This window comes from Puccinia triticina, chromosome 6A, assembly GCF_026914185.1.
Source record: "Puccinia triticina chromosome 6A, complete sequence".
Taxonomy (NCBI): domain Eukaryota; kingdom Fungi; phylum Basidiomycota; class Pucciniomycetes; order Pucciniales; family Pucciniaceae; genus Puccinia; species Puccinia triticina.
In genome coordinates, this window is record NC_070563.1 from 7,616,006 (window position 1) to 7,635,245 (window position 19,240).

Consider the following 19,240-nt stretch of genomic DNA (forward strand, 5'->3'; position numbering starts at 1 on the left):
ATTCTCCCTTTTATGTATCTTCAGCTAACCATTGACTTTTGAGCATGATTTTTTACAGTACTAGCCTAACATCTCGCTAATTCGCGTAACTTGACTTGAAAATCACAATAGGTAACGTCTAAGGAAATCTACGGCTGTATTCTTTTCAAATAGCCCTGGTTCACATAATCTATTATATTCTGCGAAAATTTAAACTGAGTTCCCATACCAGGTTGTCCAAACCATGGAGCGATAGGTCCAGCTAGAACCGGAATTCTTTTTTTCACCTCATAAAGGTGGTAATTGAAAGGATGTTTTCCGGCTTTACCGTTCTGGTCTGCAGGCGTATTCAAGTTGGAAGGTGGTAAAGAACGTTCGGCGTAGGGGGCCCGAGCCGGGTGAGCGATTGTTCCGAATTCCGAACCAAATCGATCAATTTTCCTTCCAACTTCGAGCGAAACGTTTCCGAATATTGCCACGTTGTGGATGTTCGCGAGAAACCCATCATTTGGGGGAAACTCGTAAGAGCCATGTGCCGTCCACCTTTTTAGGAATGTCTCCGGACAGACACCACCAAAGCGATCGTAGGAGGCCGTGACTGAATTCAGAGGTGCGTGGGTAGGTAGTTGAGCCGGCCCCAAGCGTGGATCACCGCAGACGTAAGCAGCTGAATTCGGGTGGGATTGCGAAGTGCAAGGATTACGACATTGCCCTGCCTGAGGCCCCGGTGCTTGAACCTGATCAGAGCGCGTCACACCCTTGCCAGCCAGTCAAAAAATGAAGACTGACAAAATCAGCAGGTGCGTCGATTTTGATTTCAAAAATTCAGAGGTAAAGGAATATGTAACACTCACCGCTGCGCCACTTTTGCCGTGGATTCGCTGGAGTGGCGCGACATCGCTCAGCTGAGTGAGAACGATATCGAATAGCCAAGGGAGCAGTATGAAGTTTTTCATGTCTGCAATCAATATCTCAGGAGCGCTCTATCTAACTCAAGGCTTCGATTGAAGTGCTGAGGTTCAAATGAAAACCGTTAGTTGCCTGAGAAATCTGATCGGAATGGCAGATTAGCACTGCTTTTTAAATCCAAGGCCAGCCCAGACTATCTGGAACGAATATCAGCTTATTTGGGGACCGTGACCACATTACCCGCCTTGAGTCTCCTAAAGTTTCGTCTCCTCTTCAACTTGTTTTCATGGCGATCTGTGTGATTGCTTAGTTGTTTGTTAACCGATTCGACTGAGTGTATCAAAAGTTACCACTTGATCATGTTGGCGGAGAGTTTGTCTCGAACAGCAAGACAGCAGCGTGACGGAAGTAATTTTCTGTGCAGAGGACAGTGACACTGGGCAAGAATTGTGCGAGTTTGACATGATTATCTGTGTGAACAGAGAGCATTCCTGGCCGAGGGCCTCTCAACTTCAACAGGATCTCCACAGGGGTTCTTCCTGGAGCCGCGGGCCGGTGACGAACTGAACACCGAATCTCCGGGATCGAGGCTTGCTTTGTATGTATCAAGTTCACCCCTAAGATTGTTTGGCAATTGTGTCACACTGGAATGGCCCCCACTGCAGGGTGACGCAAACTTAACCAGATTCTCCGGGAGGCCTCTTCGCGCCTCTCCCCTCTTGACTTATTTGGCTAAGCTCGATGGTGACAGTGTTTCCAGAAGCTCGGGCTCGGAGGATCCTGCTCCGCCCTGGAATGATTGTGAGTCGAGTCGTCGACGGCTCAGGAAAGTTATCCTAACTTGATAGACACTTCAGACTTCTTTGGACTGGGCAGCAGGGGCTGGATCGAGTTAGAAAGTCGCCACTGCAAGGAGCTTAGCCAGGTTCGAAATCCAGGACCTCGGTCGAGAAGGACAATTGGAAGATACAAGACACACACCAGCACGGACAATCATATGTCATGTCATGGTAATGCTGCAAGATCATAACACCTTGTTGGGACCGAGGTCCCGACAAGGTGTTTGAGACTCGAATAGGGGTGTTCTTTCAGGATCACATCAAGGAACCGTGGTGTCACGGTGAGAAGCGACCACACAATGACATGTAAATATTTACGTGGTATTTTTCCGCCGAGATGATTTTCATTCTTACTTCGAAGGTTGTTTCAAGCCCGTATGGTGATGAAGTTCGGCACTAGGAGTGCTTGTAGGACAGCCGAAATATATTACAGCTCCATGTGTTTAGGAGTCCCTTTTGTAATGGTACTTCTCGTAGGCTCGTACATCCTACAGTTTGATTCACCTGCCCACTCGTTTCACCGGCACCGACATGGGCAGACTGCTGAGAAGGGTCTCATTCGTAGTCTCAGAGCAAGCTGGCAGGTGGCTCATGAGAGGCATGCTGGGGATTTACTGAGGGAATGGCTGTGAATCGGGTTTTCATGAGGAAACTAAACTTTAGGTTCTTGCTCTGTTAAAGGATGTAAGGTGGGAACATTGACGCTGGGTCTGACTTGAGATTAGATATGCCTGTGTCCGAGGAGATGAGGGATATTTCCAGCGAGCGATCCAAGTGCACGCACCTCCTGTCCGAGGATTTTATACAGCTTATCATTTCTCTTTTTGCGGGCTTCTCCCTCAATTTGGTAGCAGCATTAAAACCTCACAATTCTTCTCTGTCGCTCTTGTTTCTCGCACCACTTCGAATTCATATCTAGCGTGTTTTCATCACCGTGACACTCACCAAACCTTTGTGCCGGGTTTGTAATAGACTTCAAGAAGTTTGAGATGGTTGCTGTATTTCTTTCCCTCCTGCTCCTGTTAATAATCAGAGCGACATCAATCATTTCCAGTTCGGTGATCTCAGCTGCCCGCACAATCCGTAAAACAGAAGGGTTTCCATTCATCGAACCTTCTCATGCTCTCACAAAGAGAGCTTATCCCAAGCATCAATTAGAAGTTGAACCAGGCCTGAATTGGAAGGTTCCAAGCATAAATTTGGAGGTCGAGTCATATCGTGAAGGTGGCCCTCATGGTTTTCGTGACAAGAGACTGGTTAAAAAGATCCAAAAATACAAGATACGGATCCCTATACGAGATGAAGGACTGAAAGTTGAACAACATCAACATCTTCGGCTTATTCATGACACCTTTGCTATCCTAGAAAGCAAGGAGCGTTTTGCACCTTCAAACATTGAAATTCTAATTCGAAATCTCAAAGAATTAGGCACCGGGCCACAGCTTTCAGACCTTGTGCCTGAAGGTGTAAAAGGCGGTGCCTCAAGGTTTGAAATACGTTTATTTGATGTTCTAATAAGATGCTTTGACGAGGAGAAATTGCAGTGGTGGTGCCAACTATATGATTCTTGGCACTCACTGAATACAAGCTTTTTGGACGAGGTCAGCATAATCCTTCAAATGAAAGATCTCAGAAAAGCCTTGCACGAATTAAGGGTGAAAGCCCAGATGGCAAACTCGATTTCAAAAAACCGGCCAAATTCAAAGTCATCGCCCGTTGAATCCCAGACCGGGACGGTTGATCGTGATGATCGGTCATATTTGTACAGAAAAATTGACTTGATCTCCCCTGGAATCTGGAAATTTTGCCTACCGATGAAAAATAACAAGTTAGATTTAACATTCTTGCGAAGCAACCCGATCGCTCGCTTGAGTTGGTTTTTGGATGGCTTGGATCCGGCTGAAATGATTGCATACGCCCAAGCGCTTCATAACCCTCGGCTGCTCTCCCTGCCAGAACTGATGAGAAGACAGCTTGTACTCGAGCAGGCTTACAAGGCCGAACCAAGCCAAAAATTTGCAGAAGCCAGTTGGTTTGTACAACGCATAGGTTGGGATCAATTTCAAAGAATCATACTGGAATTCGAGAGATTACCACAACACAATCGCAAGCTTAAGGTAGGAGGGCCCTCAAGCCGCGGGACTAGAGACATATTCAGTACAGGAAAAAATTTGCCACATTGCTTGAGCGATCTATCGGAGAAAAAAAAAACTGATATTTCGAAGAAAGCGTTGAATCTTTCCCAGAAAGGGCTGAATGATCTTTCGAAGAAAGAGTTGAACGATATTTTGGAGAAGAACAAATTTCCTACGATTAGCCCGGAGGACAACCTCTCGTCGAACATGATGGATTGGCTGAGAAACTTGTGCGTGCGCCCTTCATATAATCAAACAAACCCAAGGTTACACATCTTGAACGCTTACTTTCTATTTTCCATCTTTGTTATGCTAGCTTGAGCTGGTTAAACGACTCCAAAGTTGGAGTGAGCCGGTTTCCAGATTGGGAAATGTCTTCATGAGCAAGCTGTTATTTTGCCGCCAGTGTTCAAAATTCTAGTCACTTTCAAGTTTTATTATACCATGTGTTTAATTTTCATGGATTTTCTTCAATAACTGGAGGACTTCCTGTAAATCTGGGAACTCAGATTTTTCCAGATTTTGCGGGGAAATCTGGGCTTGATTGTCCCAAATCCCAGATCTGCCTAGATTTACCTGCAAAATCTGGGAAAATCTGGGTTTCCAGATTGGCCGGAAGTCCTCCACTAACAGTCTAATAGGGGGGTTCATGTTGCAAAAAAAGCAATGCTGATTTTGTCTGCTCATGCACCTGTGAGTAAGGTTTATGCATGGCAGATTGCTTCCAAAGGGGAGCTGCCCAGCCAAACCTTTTTGCTTTCTCAGGATTTTCAAAAGCTGCATCTGCTGGTTTTGGTTGCTGATTTTTGAAATCAGCCTTATGTGAACCCCTTTGCAGAATGCTTGGATCATTCTCCAAAATTTCTGGTTTTGTTGACCGGGAGCAACTACATACTTCTTTTTATCTTTTCCGCATGGTGCACCTGACAGATGTCAGATGAGGCACAAGGCCAAATCCACCCCCGGAGTCAACATCCTCCGGTAGATTGTCTTGGAGTTGGGTTAGAGACAAACCGAGTTGGCGCTTTACATCACCACCAACCCCGCCATGTTCCCCAACAAACATTCCATGATCATGTTCTTGTCTGCTGTCCCGCCTCCGCTCAACACCACCATCCCATTGAGTTGGCGGATCTGGTCCTCCATTGTGGCAATTCTGGCCATTCCACATCTTTTTCCCTTCTTGGTTGGACACTTGCAAGAGATGTGGCCCTGGGCTCCACAGCGGAAGCAGAGGCGCTCCCACACATATGCACAGTAGCACACCCCATTCCTTGTTTTCAGGGATTCTATGTGCACTGTAAAACTTTGGGACCCTTTGGGGCACTGTGGCTAAGATTTTGGTGGTGCTCCTTAGTAGGACACCTGCCAAAATGGTAGCACAGTAGCACACCCCATTCCTGGGGTGAGATAATGCCATGCAGTTCACCATGTGCGCTTGAGAGGGGTTTCTGCCCTCTGTAAAATTTTGGTGGGCCTTGGGCGCCGCAGTAGGAGTGGCTGTTTTGCAAAAAATGAATTTCCGACTCCCAAACAGTATTTTATAAATTTGACTTCCAACTCCCAAAATGCGCCCGGGTCCTTTAATTATCATTGAAGTGATTTTTTTATCCTGCATGCATCAATTGTGTCTTGCCAAAAAGTTTGAAAGTCCATCCTGACACCAAAGGAAAAGCTCAAGATCCAGCAAAACCCAAAAGATTATGCGTCATGCAAATTATTCCGATCCGATTAGTCTCTCCTCCAGATTTGGACCTGTCGCTGCAAGCTTTTCAGATTAATTCACATCAACTATGCATAGAAAAAGGGGAAAATCTATAAGTATCAGTGTTTTTGAAACAAAATGTAACCATCACTCATAGAGGAAACCAAACGAACCCAATGCAAGAATTTCTTGACCTTGCCAACTGGCTCAACTTCCTTCTCTTTCTCCATGGAGTCCATGAGGTCTAGTTCACGCCTGCCTGGGTCAAAGTCCATTTGATCAAGTCTGACAAATGCTGTTTTGTGAAATGTCTTCCATCCGAGAAAAAACACGACAAATATCGGAAGGGAGATGTACGCTGATACGAATTTGGATATCGACCTACGAATGAGAAGTGAAAGATGACGATGTTTTGTATCAGAGAGAATGCTGCTGAGAAAGAGTAAAACTTGACTAAGGTGTGATCCGCTTACCACTTGCCGCTCAAGAAGACCCCGAAACCGTTGAAGATAATAATCAAAGTACACATGACAATTCCGAAATAGGATAACCATGGCTGATAAGGTGCCTGGTAGGCAAGGGTATTGCGATCAACTCCCCTGTATTTTAATCCGTGATAAAATCGGATATAAGCCTATGCAAGTGAAATGTCATAAGGTTAGTATGCCTCATAGGTGACTGAGGCAAACACGCAAACACACAAGCAGGATTGACCACCAGGTCACCATCCCGGAGATGGATGCTATATTCGAAAACCATCCAAAAACTGTTCCTCCAGAATTAGCAACATTCATGTAGGCCAATAGTCCGAATGCCGCCGTGAGTGCTATGCCAGCAACCGGAATGCCATGGCTTGTGCAGTGCGAAAATATTTTTGGAGCCATACGATCAGAAGATAAGCCAAACAAAATTCTGGAGCCAGCATCTGCGGACAAGAATTCAAGAAGCATGTTAGGATATGAGAACAGAAATTCTTCCCGATTCAGAAAATAAACCATTGGTGCCATTCTGAAGCCTCTCTTAAGCCTCAAGGAACACATTGATGGTGGTAAAGCTTACATAGATCTGAATTTGACGCTGAAAATACTGATGTGAGAATGACCACGTTCACAATGTCTGGTAATGTCGAGATACCTGCTGATTTGATTGCAATGACAAATGGCGATGAAGTAGCATCGCCACTACCACCCAGTAGGTCTGGGGAATTATAGGGCACTAACAATCCAACGACTGTCATGCCACCAATGTAAAATATCAAGATACGATAAAAAACTTTGTTGATGGCCTTGGGGACATTCCTTCGCGGGTTTTCGGCTTCCCCGGCCGCCAGAGCTACGATCTCGGTACCTTGAGTGGGTTTGTTTAATTAGCTAGTGCAAATAAAAATGTATCTCTTTCTTTGGGACAATCTCGCATACCTTGATATGAAAAAGCGGCTTGAACCAAGACAGACCAAAAGGCTAGAAATCTACCAGTGGACCCAGGGATCTCATTCAATTGGTTGAATGGACCTGGTGAAAGCCAGTATCTTTCATTGATTTAAAAGGAGAGGTATCAGTTGGCCTGAGCTTTGTGTTTTAGCTTAGAGAATCCTTTAATGTAATATACCTAAACCCAATTCGATCATGATTTGGACCGCCGCCTAATTAAGGAGATGTACAAGAGGCTTAGGAAAAAGGTTGACTTGACGCTTGATATGGACTCTTGAGACTTACCCAAATCAAGAATGATGCCGAGGAGAATCAATCCTACTATGGCTATAACTTTGACAGCAGCTGTTTTAAACACACACAAATCAGTATAAAACCCCCGAGCTGGTAGAGATACATCAGAAATTACCCACAGCAAAACAATTCTGCCTTCCCAGAGGATGCAAAAACCGTGTCAAGATCGCGATTGTGACGAAGCGTAAAATGTTTTTTCGACTTCATATTTGGAAGAAGGTAACTCACTTCACCATACCATTTGACGCCAAACAAGTTGACAGTCGTCGTCGCAACTAGGAACTAAAGAGGTTAGGTCGCCCGAAATTAAAAACAAATCGGAGTTGAGAAGCTTTCAAAATCAAATCAAGGTTTGGGTAAATTTATCAATAAGAAAATCACAATCGTAATCCACACGGCAACATTAACGTCTTTAGTCCAATACTTAATCTGGAAATTGAATACAAAAATACATGTTTACAATTATATGACGAGTTCATGAGTTCAAGGTATGGGGCCTCGAGTTGCGTACCACGATTCCCGCCGCAGTAATCTCGGTTGGTAGAGTGACCGCGAATGAGTACCTAGAATCAACGTGAATTAGGCCGTTGAAAAAGGCCTTATGTTGAGAACCCTAGTTAGATGCTTACCAATAGTTCCAGCCAACTGTTTTGTCCAAATAAAGCCACATTTGTGCAGAGGGTAAGAGTTTATCATAAAAATTCCGCGGTACTTTGTGTGCGACATAGCAGAGTAGAAAAAGATTGAAGAGAAAACAAAAAACTTACTTGCAAAGCCCAAAGCTGGGTCGACAAAGCGAGTGGTGTAGTGTATGAAAGCACCGGTAACCTGTGTTTTGCAAGAAAGGGCACCAAGATAAGCATAACTCGACATAGTAGATAGTTGGAAAGTTGAATTCGGGGAACCGGAACGGTACATAGAGCATGCACGGAAACACTCACTGGGAACATTGTAACCATTTCACCCTGAATTCCAATTGCGTGTAAGAAGAAATTGAATAGGTGAATCAGCGCCCAAGCATTTGATAGACTCCAGCCATGTAGCAAAACCGGACAGACCAACGCCACCATCATACTATAGACAGTCGACCCTGGTGAGCAATAATGAGTGTCAGAATTGAGTCAAAAGCAGGGATGTATTAAAAGCACCAACTTGACTAACCCATGATGGCGTACCCGAGAAGAAGGGCGACGGGGCCACCTTTATGCAACGCTTCTCCCGACCCAACAAACAAACCAGTTCCAATCGTACCTTTGGCAGGTGAATTAGGCAGTTTTTTTTTTCTCAGCTGGGTCTTAGGGAATATAACAATAAGTCACGGTGGTCATGAACTAACCGCCAATAGCTATCATGGAAACATGACGCGCTTTGAGACGCCGGTGCATCTGGCCACCCGGTTCATTGCTAGAAAGATCGAAGTTGGGTTCCAAAGATGTGTTCGACTTTTCCAGATCAGAATCACGCTTCTTGTCGGGTGGCGAGTTCATAGTGTGCTATTGCGGATGTCGAATACGGGGTATCGGCTTATACGAAATGAGCGGGGTAGGCAACGGCGTCAGTTTCTGCAAGTACAAGTGCCCAAACAATTGTAAACAACTCAATATCAGTGAGACCTACCCCAAGTTCCGGCTGTCCCAAAAGGAGTATCTCAAGTCCGGGCTGTGCACCTCAAGTGAAGAAGGCCTGGCCGCTTAATCTGTCGCTGGTCGTTCCGAGAAGGCTGGTCCCAATTTGAAGGTCTGCCGAAGGCAAAGAGGGAGAAACCAGACGTTCGGAGTCTTGGCCGGAGTCAGCTGGGGGTCCCACCGAGCGTCGCGACTCGCATGTTCTGATGTATTGAGGGCCAGATGACTGTTCGGCCATCATCACCCTCGTGGTTGTGAAACGAAAGCAGCTTGTATGCGTATGCTTGTTGTCTCCGGGTGCCACGAGATCGGGCGGAGCAAAATATCTAGCTTCCATCAAATGACCGGGTTTCAAAATTGACCCAGGAAGTCTTCCAGGTCCGAAAACCAGGGAAAAAAATTACCCCACTGACACTTTAACTCGTCCTCGATCATACCCGGACCACCGCCAACTTTTTCTCTTCCGGTCTCACACTCCCCTCACAGCTCGATGGCCGGCGGTCGGCACCTACCCGGTCATTGAGGGTGGCTCTCGAGTGAGTACATGCGCACACTCAATGACCGGTACAGGCCGACCATCTCTTTGCCGGTCATCAAGTGAGTACGCACACAACTTGATGGCCGGCACAGGATATTTTTTATTGGAGCGGTGGTGCATCGGCCACTTGGCAGATCACGGGGAGGGGGAAATTTTTGAAGATCACTTTCCAAAGGAGTTCAGGATGCAAGACTTGTTTTGGAATCAGGCTTGATCTTGATAGCTCAACTTGCAACTTGCTCTATTGCCTATTTGACAAAGATTGCAACAGGCAATCCCAATTGGTGGTGATACCAAAAATACACTCAATCGACACACTTAGAAGCATAGAAAACAGGCGATGCACTGACATGGGACCTCAGAGAGATGACTGACATGGCAAGGCATAGTGAGTATGTGTTAGGCATGATGCTACCAAGAATTGAAGGCAAAAGAAGGAACCAAAATGCTGGATATGATGGGAAAGAAATAAATAAAGTGAAAAGCAAGGAACGTTATACTGATAGAAAGGACCATGATCCAAGGAAGGGAAAAAAGCAACAAAACAATCAATATGGATTGCAAAGGTATGTAAGGCCAATCGGTTGAAGAACAAAGGACTGATGCAACGCGGTATCCCTGAATTCAGGAGTTGGGGCATCTACTTGGTGCTGCCATCCTTCGCGGCAACGTCCCCATTCTTCAGTTCCTCTTCGCCGGTTATATGATCCGCGCCCTTTCCCCAAATGGCGTCACGGTAATACCTTGCAAGGTCAGTCCAGGACCATGGCTCGCCATCAGACGCTGAGGCGGGCGATGAGTGGAGGTCAGAGTGTGGATCTTCAGCCATCATGAACGAATTTCTTTCGAGCGAATGGCTAAAGTAATCTACGTCCTGGGCGCCGAGCCGTATAGCAGGTCGGGCCGCCGAGGAATCCAGGCTAATTAGGATGACAACCAACTGGACAGAGAGAGATCCAGAGGATAATCAGTCAATTTGGGTTGCCTCCTCGAAGCACTTGGGACTATTTGACTCAACTAGACTCGTGAAGAAGATGCAATTCATGGCTGGCCGAAAAGACGAAAAAGGCCTGATGGGATTCGCTGAGCACGTTAGAATAGACTATGATCTCTAAAATTCTTTGTATTTAATGTGCTCAGGAAAGTCGACCAAGGCGTAGGATCTCGATTAGGTAAATCCCCGTTTCAATGCGAAAAGAGCGTGAAAAGAGCGTGAAAAAATGTGGCAAAGGTGTACGTAAAATGGGATGTTGCAAGCCAATGAGCCGGGCGGATAGGGATTATTTATAGTGTCCAGGAGACATGGGTGGTGCCATGGGTGGTGAGAGGAACCCCAGCTTGAGCTTGATCCAGCTCGCTCATTCATCCCACCACCAGAAGTATTGCGGGGCGCGAAACATAATTTGAGTGTGACTTCGCCTCCACTGCAGAATGAATCTGAAGCGTGAGCTTGCTGAGACAAAGAGATCCTTGCAAGGTTGAGAGCCATCCTCGGTCGATCATCCCGTCAGCTTAAGTTTAACGGCTTCAAAGATCTCTCGCTTATCAATGTCATCACATCCGTCGGCCAAACTCCAGAACAATTTTTCTTATGAATGAATTGTGGATCGCACTGAGGCGACGTGTTCTGCTTGGCTCTTCGATCCGGCAGCTGATGATCAAGACGAAGTGCATGCCATTACCCAGCGCTCCTCGAACATTGTTTGGTTTTAATTCTCGCTCGAACCCCAGAAACATGAAGCGAATGTCCCGGTTGACTGTAATCCAGGAAAAGGGCCCGAGGAGGCCAGGGGGGAGAATGATGAGACAGTTATGGCCGGAGGAGATGTCTTGGATAAAGTTCATGCTACAGTGGATGTGTTGGCTGACCCAACAACTTGAATGGTCCATCCGTTTCAAAGCAGAGGTGTGGCGGCAGGCCGGCAAAACGGTCTTCCACGGAATCTCGGCTTGACATTTAACCCAAACCTTGGTAGATCAATCCCTCTCCAGCATGATCGATTAGAAAGAAAGAAAGAAAAAAACCTGGCCCAGATTCGAAAGTCCAGAACTCCACGAGGTGGAAAAGTGGGGCAGTCTGAAGGAATCCCCAGGCCGCGAAATGGCAATCTCACACCCCCAACAAAGGGCCTTCTTCCACCGAGAAACATAAGTCGAGTGTTGAGCTGACTCATGATCTGCAAACAATGTATACGATGAACCAAAAGATCTTTTTTTACTCTTTGTTACTCGAACTCACACTCACTCAACGCCACAAACCAAATAATAAAACAAACCACTACACAAAGGAACGTCTATATAGATAAGAGAGGAAGAGAGAGAGAGGGAGAGAGAGAGAGAGGAACAGATAAATAGTGATAAATATTGTTTGTATACGTATGTGGGTCGGGGCACCCGTGAGATGCAAGTACTTGGAGAGAGATAGGCCGGCCCCCACTCGAGAGACGACAGTAATCAACCGTACAACCTTGGGTTCTGCAGAATATGTGATTGAGAAAGAGAGAAAGAGATGTGTACGGGGCGGCTGGGACGGAGCTAGAGAGAAGAGAATCGAGAAGAAAGAAGAAAGAGACGCGGGGGAGATGTGGGGAAGGGAGGAGCCTAAAATAACAACCAAGACACCGCACTTCAGACACACAAAGAGAGAGGAGGCAGAGAAAACTGGAGCCAGCAAAAAAGTGTAAGATGAGGAAGGTGGGAGGAGATCAGGGGCTCAGGGGCCGGCTCTGACGGGCAAAGATTGTCTCGCCATAGGGTTCGGATGGTGGCCCGTAGTATTGCGCGAAGAGTGGTTGGCGCCACTCGCGAGAGCATTGTTCCCGGGGACGGCGGCGGCAGAGGATGCGGAAGGAGAGCGGCGATGGGAGAGGGCCTGAGGGTCGTCGTGCGTCGAGGACGACGCCTGGTGATGATGGGCGGCGGGTTTGGCGGCTTTAGACAATGTGTTTGACGACGACGAGGAGGAGGAGGGGAGGACAGTCGACGAAGAAGGTTGGTGGTGGTGGACGGCTTTAAGCGACTGTCTGGCGGAAGACGACTGGGTTCTGTTCCGATACCCGACGCTATTCCTTCCCGGCCCAGTCGCACCACCACCAGCAGCAGTGGAGGTAGTAGTGGAGGTGGAGGTTGCCGGGTTGGAGGGGTTGCCGAGCGGGAGCTGGGAGATGTTGGGTGCGGAGACGCCGATGTGGGTGGACGAGGCGGAGGCGAGATGGACCTGTTTGCGGCGAGGGGACGAGATATGAAGAGAGCCTGATCCGGAGTTGAAGCGACCATGGACGAGTCTGGCGCTTGCTGCTGCGGAGGCGCCCTGCTGTTGTTGTTGCTGGAGGAGGGTGCTAGTGCTAGTGGCGAGCGGGGCGACGACGGGGCGGGCCCGGCCGGCGAGGATCCAGGGATGGCGCATGGCCGGGTCGGGCTTGAGCCGGCGCTCCGGGTCCCAGGCGAGACACTTCCCAATGAAGTCCACAAACAGCTCGTCCTCCGTCTTCAGCACCGACTGCAGCGTCTTCGAGCCCACCCGGCGCCGCCGGCCCTTCGAATTCACCACCGGCCGCGGCGCACCCGTCGAGTCGAAAAACAACTTCCGCCGCGAACTCCGGTCCACTAGATACTTGTCAGGCATCCCGAGCACTTCCATGATACATGCTAGCTGCTCCGACTCTGTCTCTCCCGGACTGTGTGTCATTTATCAGTTTACCGTGTTCTCTCTCTTTCTTCTCTCAATCGAAAGATGGGCACTTACAAGATCGGATAACCGGTATAGAGTTCTGCCAAAATACAACCTAAACTCCACATATCGATAGCCATATGATAATTCATACCCAAGATAACCCTACACAAGGAAAACCCAAATTCAGTACCATGCTGATTTATGAGGTAGAGACTTGGAGGGCATACTCAGGCGAGCGATAAAAGCGACTCTGGATGTACGTATACACCTTCTCGTTCTCGAAGCAAGAAGAGCCGAAGTCGATCGTTTTGATCGCTGATTTCTGGGGATGTTTGAGGAGGATATTCTCGGGTTTGAGGTCGCAGTGGACGACGCGATGGTGTCTGAGGAGGGAGAGGGAGGTGAGGATCTGGATGGTGAAGCGGCGGATGAGCGTCGTCGAGAATCCGTTGAAGGAGTTGTTCCGGATCAGCTCGTATAGGTTGATGCTCAGGAGCTCGTTCACGATACACAAGTGGCCGCGGAAGGTGAAATGATCCGTCATCTTCAACACACAATGTTTATCTTCTGGGTCCTACAAAGAAAAGAGAAAAAAAAAAACCCCTACTCAGCTTTGTGGGGTGATTTCCATTACACAGTTTCGCAACTTACCCAGCTTAGTAAGTTTTCAAGCACCCGGATTTCCACCAAGGCTTGATGATGAAACCTGCGTTTATTACGGATGATTTTGATGGCGACCATTTCGCCGGTGCGATGATCGCGACACTGCAAGACCTGACCGAAGGAGCCTTTGCCGAGGACGTCGACGATTTCGTACCGATAGATGAGGTGATCGTTCTTGATGATCTGGTAGTCGCCCCGCTCGTCGTCGTAGCCGTAGTTCTGCGCGGGCTTGTCCTCGCTCGCCATCTTTTTGGTGCTCTCCGAGCCCACGTAGTAGATCTTCTCGTAGCCCAAGATCTCGCCCTTCTCGTAATCCGAGAGGTAGTTCTTGTACAACCTTAGGGCCTCTTGGGTCGTCATCGGTTTCGTGGGCTCGATCGGCTTGGGGAACTCGAACAGTTTGGCCACTTCGGCAGGCGTCATCCCGCTCATCAATTTCTTGCTCCGCTGCCGAGCCACGTATTGGGCCATCTCTTCATCTCCCTTGACTTCCTCCTCCCCGACGGTCGGACTCATGTTCCCCTTCGAATCCGTCGCCCTTCCCCTGAGACTGTGTCCGGGTGAGGCGCGTGAGCTCTGTCCGACGGCTTCGGAGGCACTGAGCATCGATGGCGTCGTAGACGAGCGGGACATCCGCGATGGAATCGTGAGCTTACTGGCAATCGTTCTCGATGAGCGGGACGAGGTCAAGACCGTGCTGGAGGCTGATGCTCCAAACTCTGAGACCGTCGACTGATCTGCTGAGGCATGGGTGGTCGAGAGTCTTCTCGAGGCCACCCTGGCCGCCTGCACTTCTTGTGACTTGGCCACCGTTCTCCTTGCAGCGGCTAGCCTGGCCGCAGCCGAAGTATCCTGTTGAGCATTCGCCGACTCTTCATTTGCTGGCTCGTTAGTATTGGCTTGACTGGTTGTCGATGGTTTGGTCGAAGCACTGTTGGATTCAGCCTTGAGATCGTTGTTGGATACTCTGTCGAGTGTTTTACTCGCGTTGGATGCTCCAGAGCGCGATCTGGGTATTAAGGATCCTTGGATAGCCGAGGCTCGTTTGCTGTTGAGAGTGACCGGTGGGTGACCAGTCAGGATACCAAACTCGTTGGGATGGTCTTGGTTTTCTGAACCGCTAGATTCTGGGACACGCTTGGGGCTCCCTAGTGAATCAATGTTGTTCGAATATTCGTCGGATCGAATCTTCGGCAAGGGACTCATGGAGTTTTTCTGAGAGCGGAAGACGGCGCGGGGGATTTTAGTAGGGGTTAAAGAAACGGAAGCATTAGAAGATTGAGAGCGAGAAGGGTTGGGAGAAACGAGTGGTTTCTGAATTGGATGATCATGATGATGATGATGATCATTGATATTTTCTTTACTAACTTGCTGTCGGACTGGTACAGTCTGTTGGCGGACGGCCGCTTTCGATCCGTCCTCACTCAGCTCATCGTCTATCCGTAGTGGCGAGGCATCGATCGTCGGCAATCCTTTTCTGAGAGAGGTCGTAGATTCCTTGAGGGTGCGTACTCTCGGGGCTCGAGAGGACAAGGAGGAGGAGGAAGGATAATCAATACTGCGGCGTTTGGTGGCCATCGACGAGAAGCTGATGTTAGGGGAGGTGATCGAAGCGACTCGGTTGGAGGTAGCAGAATGGATTGCGGACATTTGTAGGGGTGGCAGAGGTGGTGGCAGATTGGGTTTCTCCTTGGATGAACCGGCAACAGATACAGTCTGTTCACCGAGGGAGGATGAGTAAAAAAATCAGTATATGCTCAGGTACTGAAACGATGCTGCACATTACTTACCTTGCCTCGTCTCCTACCAATCAGGTTGGAGGCCTTTGAGCCCAGGGTTGATTTCTTTGGGGATGAAGCCTCGTTGAGGCTGAGATGGGACTCGGGCGTCTCGCTACTAACCCCGTTGAGGATACTGATCGAAAGCTTCTTGGGTGCGGCTTGGGAGGCATGATGGGATTCCCTGATCGGTGAAGATTTGGCCGGCATGGATTTCAAGGAATGACGGACGGAGGCAGACTTGGGGGCCTCGATCGAAGAGCTTAGATGAGAAGCCGATGATGATGAAATCTTGGAGCTCGATAGGGTCGGCCGTCGTTGGACGCTATTCCTGATAAACACGTTCAATGACATCATCGATTTGCGGCCCGGAAGCTCGCCCTCGGCGTTGCTTGTCTTCTCGAGCGCGTTGTTGGTCGCCGCCTTGCTCTTGCCTCCGCCGGTCGAGCTATCGTGACTGACGGTAGACTCTGTTAGATTAGTGGTTGACCTGTCGGAGTGGTTGATAGACTGGTTTCCGGATGTCTTGCGTGAGAAGAAAGGGATGCCAGACGGTGTACGACGAGAGCTCAGGCCACCGCCGATAGATGGCTTGAGCGCTGGGGCAGCCAGCCCAGCGGCGGTGGTCGTGGTATCAGTAGTGAGGATACTACTACTACTCTCCTTCCGATTCCGACTCGAGTCATTCTGGTCGGAGTGGTAAAAGGATGGCTCAGGGCGGGTCTGAGGCGATTCGGGGACAAGATGATGAGTTGGGCCGAGCCATGAGGCGCGCTTGGTGTGAGTAGCTAGACCGCCCATGGCTTCTCTGGATTCAGAATATGAGGCTTGGTGATGAGAGGTGGCGGGAGAGATGATCGGGTGGGCGAGATGATCGTCATGGACAGCGCTGTCCTTGGACGAGTGGCCGGTCTTGTTCATGCCCAATGCGGCCGATAAGCTCCATTTCTTGGTCTGTTTGAGATGAGAGGTGTGATGGGTGGGGTCCTCTGAGCTCTTCTGAGAGGTCAAGGAGTGCAGGAATCTTGAGGTAGCTGAAGCGCTACTAGCAGGACTGTTGACTGGCAGGAGTGAGTCGATGGTAGCGGTCGAGGGACTGAATGGCTCGTGCTGGTCGTGCGAAGAAGATGCAGCACTTTCGGGGTGAGCGGATCTGATGGGAAGCTGGAGAGAGTCTGTTTGATGGGTTTTCGCGTTGTTGGGCGGCAGTTGGATGGACGAATGAGATGGGCGTCGGCTCTGTGGTTGGGCTTTGAAGGTTTCGTAGTCCTTGGGCAGAGGTGGGACGGGTGGGATGCTGCTCAGATTTTCGCCAGCCTCATTGGATGAACTTGACCGTTCCAGATGACGCCCGGCCTCGGTTCCAGGAGCGGTGTTGCTGAATACCGAGCTAGCTTCACTTCCAACACTGCTGCGACTCTTGGTCGGGGAGGAGCGACTGGGGGCAGTAGTATGAGATTGTGAGTGACGATGATGATGCTGCTGCTGCTGCTGCTGATGATGATGATGATGATGATGAGGGGGGAAGGATGGAGAGGAGACTGAGGTAGCCAGGGTGCTCTCTCTAGACTCGGCAGTGGTGGTGGTAGCGCCAGTGGTATAGCTAGTCGAAGATGATGAAGCGCGTTTGGAGTTGGTCTGGATGGCGGACGAGCATATGCCAATCTTTGGGGAGGAAGGGATCAGGTCGAATTCAGGATGAGTAGATTTGGTAGGAGGTGCTCTGCCGCCAGCCCCGGAACCGATGGGATGAAAGAGCTGACGAGGACTACTGGAGGCTGATGAGGGCCCGTCGATGGTCGATTTGGTGGTTTGGGGTGTAGGCTTGAAGGCGGTGCGTTGGATGGAGGGTGAGAGGGGATGGTCTGAGTGGAGGAGGAGGTTGTAGGAGTCGTCGGTGGATGTTGTTAGGGGCGAGTCCTTGTTGCTCGCGAGCGAGCGGGTGCGTGTCTTTTTGGCTGTTGTTGTCTCTTCGGATGGCTTGGATGCTGAACGCTCCTTGGTGGATCGATCCTTGACGCTCGCGGCTGACGGGGAGCTGGGCCGCGAGTTGGAGCGGTTGGTGAGTGAGCGGCGACGGGGTCCGGTTGAGGTGGGCCGACTGTTTGGCTGGTCTTTGAAGGACTGCCTGGTGGCCCGTGGGGAGGAGAGGCCGTCGAGCTTGCGCAGTGCTTCTGCGGTGTGGTCGTTCTGGGCAGCGACCTGTTGGATGTCCATCTCTTCCAGGTCTTTGGAGACCAGACCGGAGGAGGCTGTTCTGAGGATCGAGTGGGCGATGGTTGAGGGTGAGGAGTGGTGGTGTGAGAAGGATGAGAGTGGGTGGTGAGTGGGTTTGTTAGGGCTGGTGGGGTTATGGCGAGAGTGTTTGTCTGGTTGAGGGGGGTGGTTTAGGTGGTGGTTTAGGTGGTGGTGGTGGTGGTTCGGCTGGCTGGTGGATGATGACTCGCTGGGGAGTCGATCGTGGTGCTTTTTGGCGGCAGAGCCTTTGAAGATGTTCTGTAGAAGGGGGTGTTTAGTGTGTCAGTGGTTAGGATAGGATGGGCTGGGTGTGTGGTTGGGCTACTGACCATTGAGGATTTGAAGTCTTTGAATGATTCGATTGATTTCATGACCGAGAGCTTCCTGTTGTGTGGCTTGCTGGCTTGGTCATTATTGAGATGGGTGGATGCTGGTGAGGATGATGAGGATGATGAGTCTGGGTGTTGCTGTTGCTGTTGCTGCTGCTGCTGCTGTTGCTGTTCGTTCTGGACGCGTAGTCGCTGTTGGAAGTGGTTGAGTGGTGTTGTTGTTGTTGTTGTTGGGCTGGTGAGCTGGTCGGTGGTGTTGGCGTGTTCGTTCTGTTTTGTCCATCGGGGGGTTGCCAGTTCTGCCAGTCCGACGAGGATCGATCTGTCCTGAGCGTATGGGCTGCTCGTTATCTCGAGGTTGTTTGGTCGTCGCTGCTGCTGCTGCTGCTGCTGCTGTTGCTGTTGCTGGGTGCTTGTGCGTGAGTTTTTGATGATGTGGCTGTATTCTGCCATCGTTGGGGAGTCGATCGATGGCTTGTCTGGTGGCTGGCCGGAGGGGGACATCGTGGCTGGAGGGTGGGCGGAGGTCAACAAGGAGCGGAAGGAAGGATGCTGTCACTGGACACACCGACTGTCCAAACTTAACACTCGCCCCAACTTAACTTAACACTAAAATCACCAGCTGCCAAAGATCATTTGCAATTTAATTTCAAAAACTCATCAAATCTCGATCACAAACATTATTAATACAACTATCTACATAATACCCCACTTCAAGCCCCTCACAATCACCCTGCTTGCGTGCATCCAACTGTTCCCCTCCTTAATCCATCTACACACATCCTTCAACGTATTGTTGAATGGATCGCACCATCAAACCGCAAGATGTGGCATTGCTGGGAACGAGGATAAATGTTTTGGGCAGAAAACGATAAACATGCTCACCAAACATCCTGGGAGCTGCAGTCCTTGTTGCTGTTAATTTTTTTATGGAAAAAAGAAAAAAAAGGGAACAAGGAAACACACACATAGATCCAGACCATCCCTCACTCTTTCCTGCCCCCAACTTCCCGAGCATCACATGGGAGGGGAGGGGGAAGCCTTTGGAGGAACAACCAGAGCCAACATGAAAAAAAAGGAAAGAAACGGACATGAAAACTGGACG

General features: G+C 49.3%; 4 protein-coding genes across 4 annotated transcripts; 1 reads left to right on the forward strand and 3 right to left on the reverse strand.

Annotated features, from left to right (window-relative positions):
• Positions 1 to 128: 128 nt before the first annotated feature.
• PtA15_6A872 (uncharacterized protein) lies at positions 129 to 935 on the reverse strand (the record flags this gene model as incomplete). Its single annotated transcript, XM_053170622.1, has 2 exons — positions 129 to 737; positions 834 to 935. 2 exons carry the CDS (start codon positions 933 to 935, stop codon positions 129 to 131), a joined length of 711 nt encoding a protein of 236 aa, XP_053021795.1.
• A 1,323-nt stretch (positions 936 to 2,258) lies between these two features.
• On the forward strand, positions 2,259 to 4,283 carry PtA15_6A873 (uncharacterized protein; the record flags this gene model as incomplete). The annotated part of the gene is made up of 3 exons (XM_053170623.1): positions 2,259 to 2,311; positions 2,761 to 4,096; positions 4,179 to 4,283. The coding sequence occupies 3 exons, from the start codon at positions 2,259 to 2,261 to the stop codon at positions 4,281 to 4,283; spliced, it is 1,494 nt and encodes a 497-aa protein (XP_053021796.1).
• A 5,811-nt stretch (positions 4,284 to 10,094) lies between these two features.
• PtA15_6A874 (uncharacterized protein) lies at positions 10,095 to 10,499 on the reverse strand (the record flags this gene model as incomplete). Its single annotated transcript, XM_053170624.1, has 2 exons — positions 10,095 to 10,394; positions 10,473 to 10,499. The coding sequence occupies 2 exons, from the start codon at positions 10,497 to 10,499 to the stop codon at positions 10,095 to 10,097; spliced, it is 327 nt and encodes a 108-aa protein (XP_053021797.1).
• Positions 10,500 to 12,167: 1,668 nt separating this feature from the next.
• PtA15_6A875 (uncharacterized protein) lies at positions 12,168 to 18,177 on the reverse strand (the record flags this gene model as incomplete). Its single annotated transcript, XM_053170625.1, has 7 exons — positions 12,168 to 13,131; positions 13,200 to 13,289; positions 13,355 to 13,701; positions 13,779 to 15,005; positions 15,159 to 15,506; positions 15,581 to 18,064; positions 18,136 to 18,177. 7 exons carry the CDS (start codon positions 18,175 to 18,177, stop codon positions 12,168 to 12,170), a joined length of 5,502 nt encoding a protein of 1,833 aa, XP_053021798.1.
• Between the last annotated feature and the right edge of the window lie 1,063 nt (positions 18,178 to 19,240).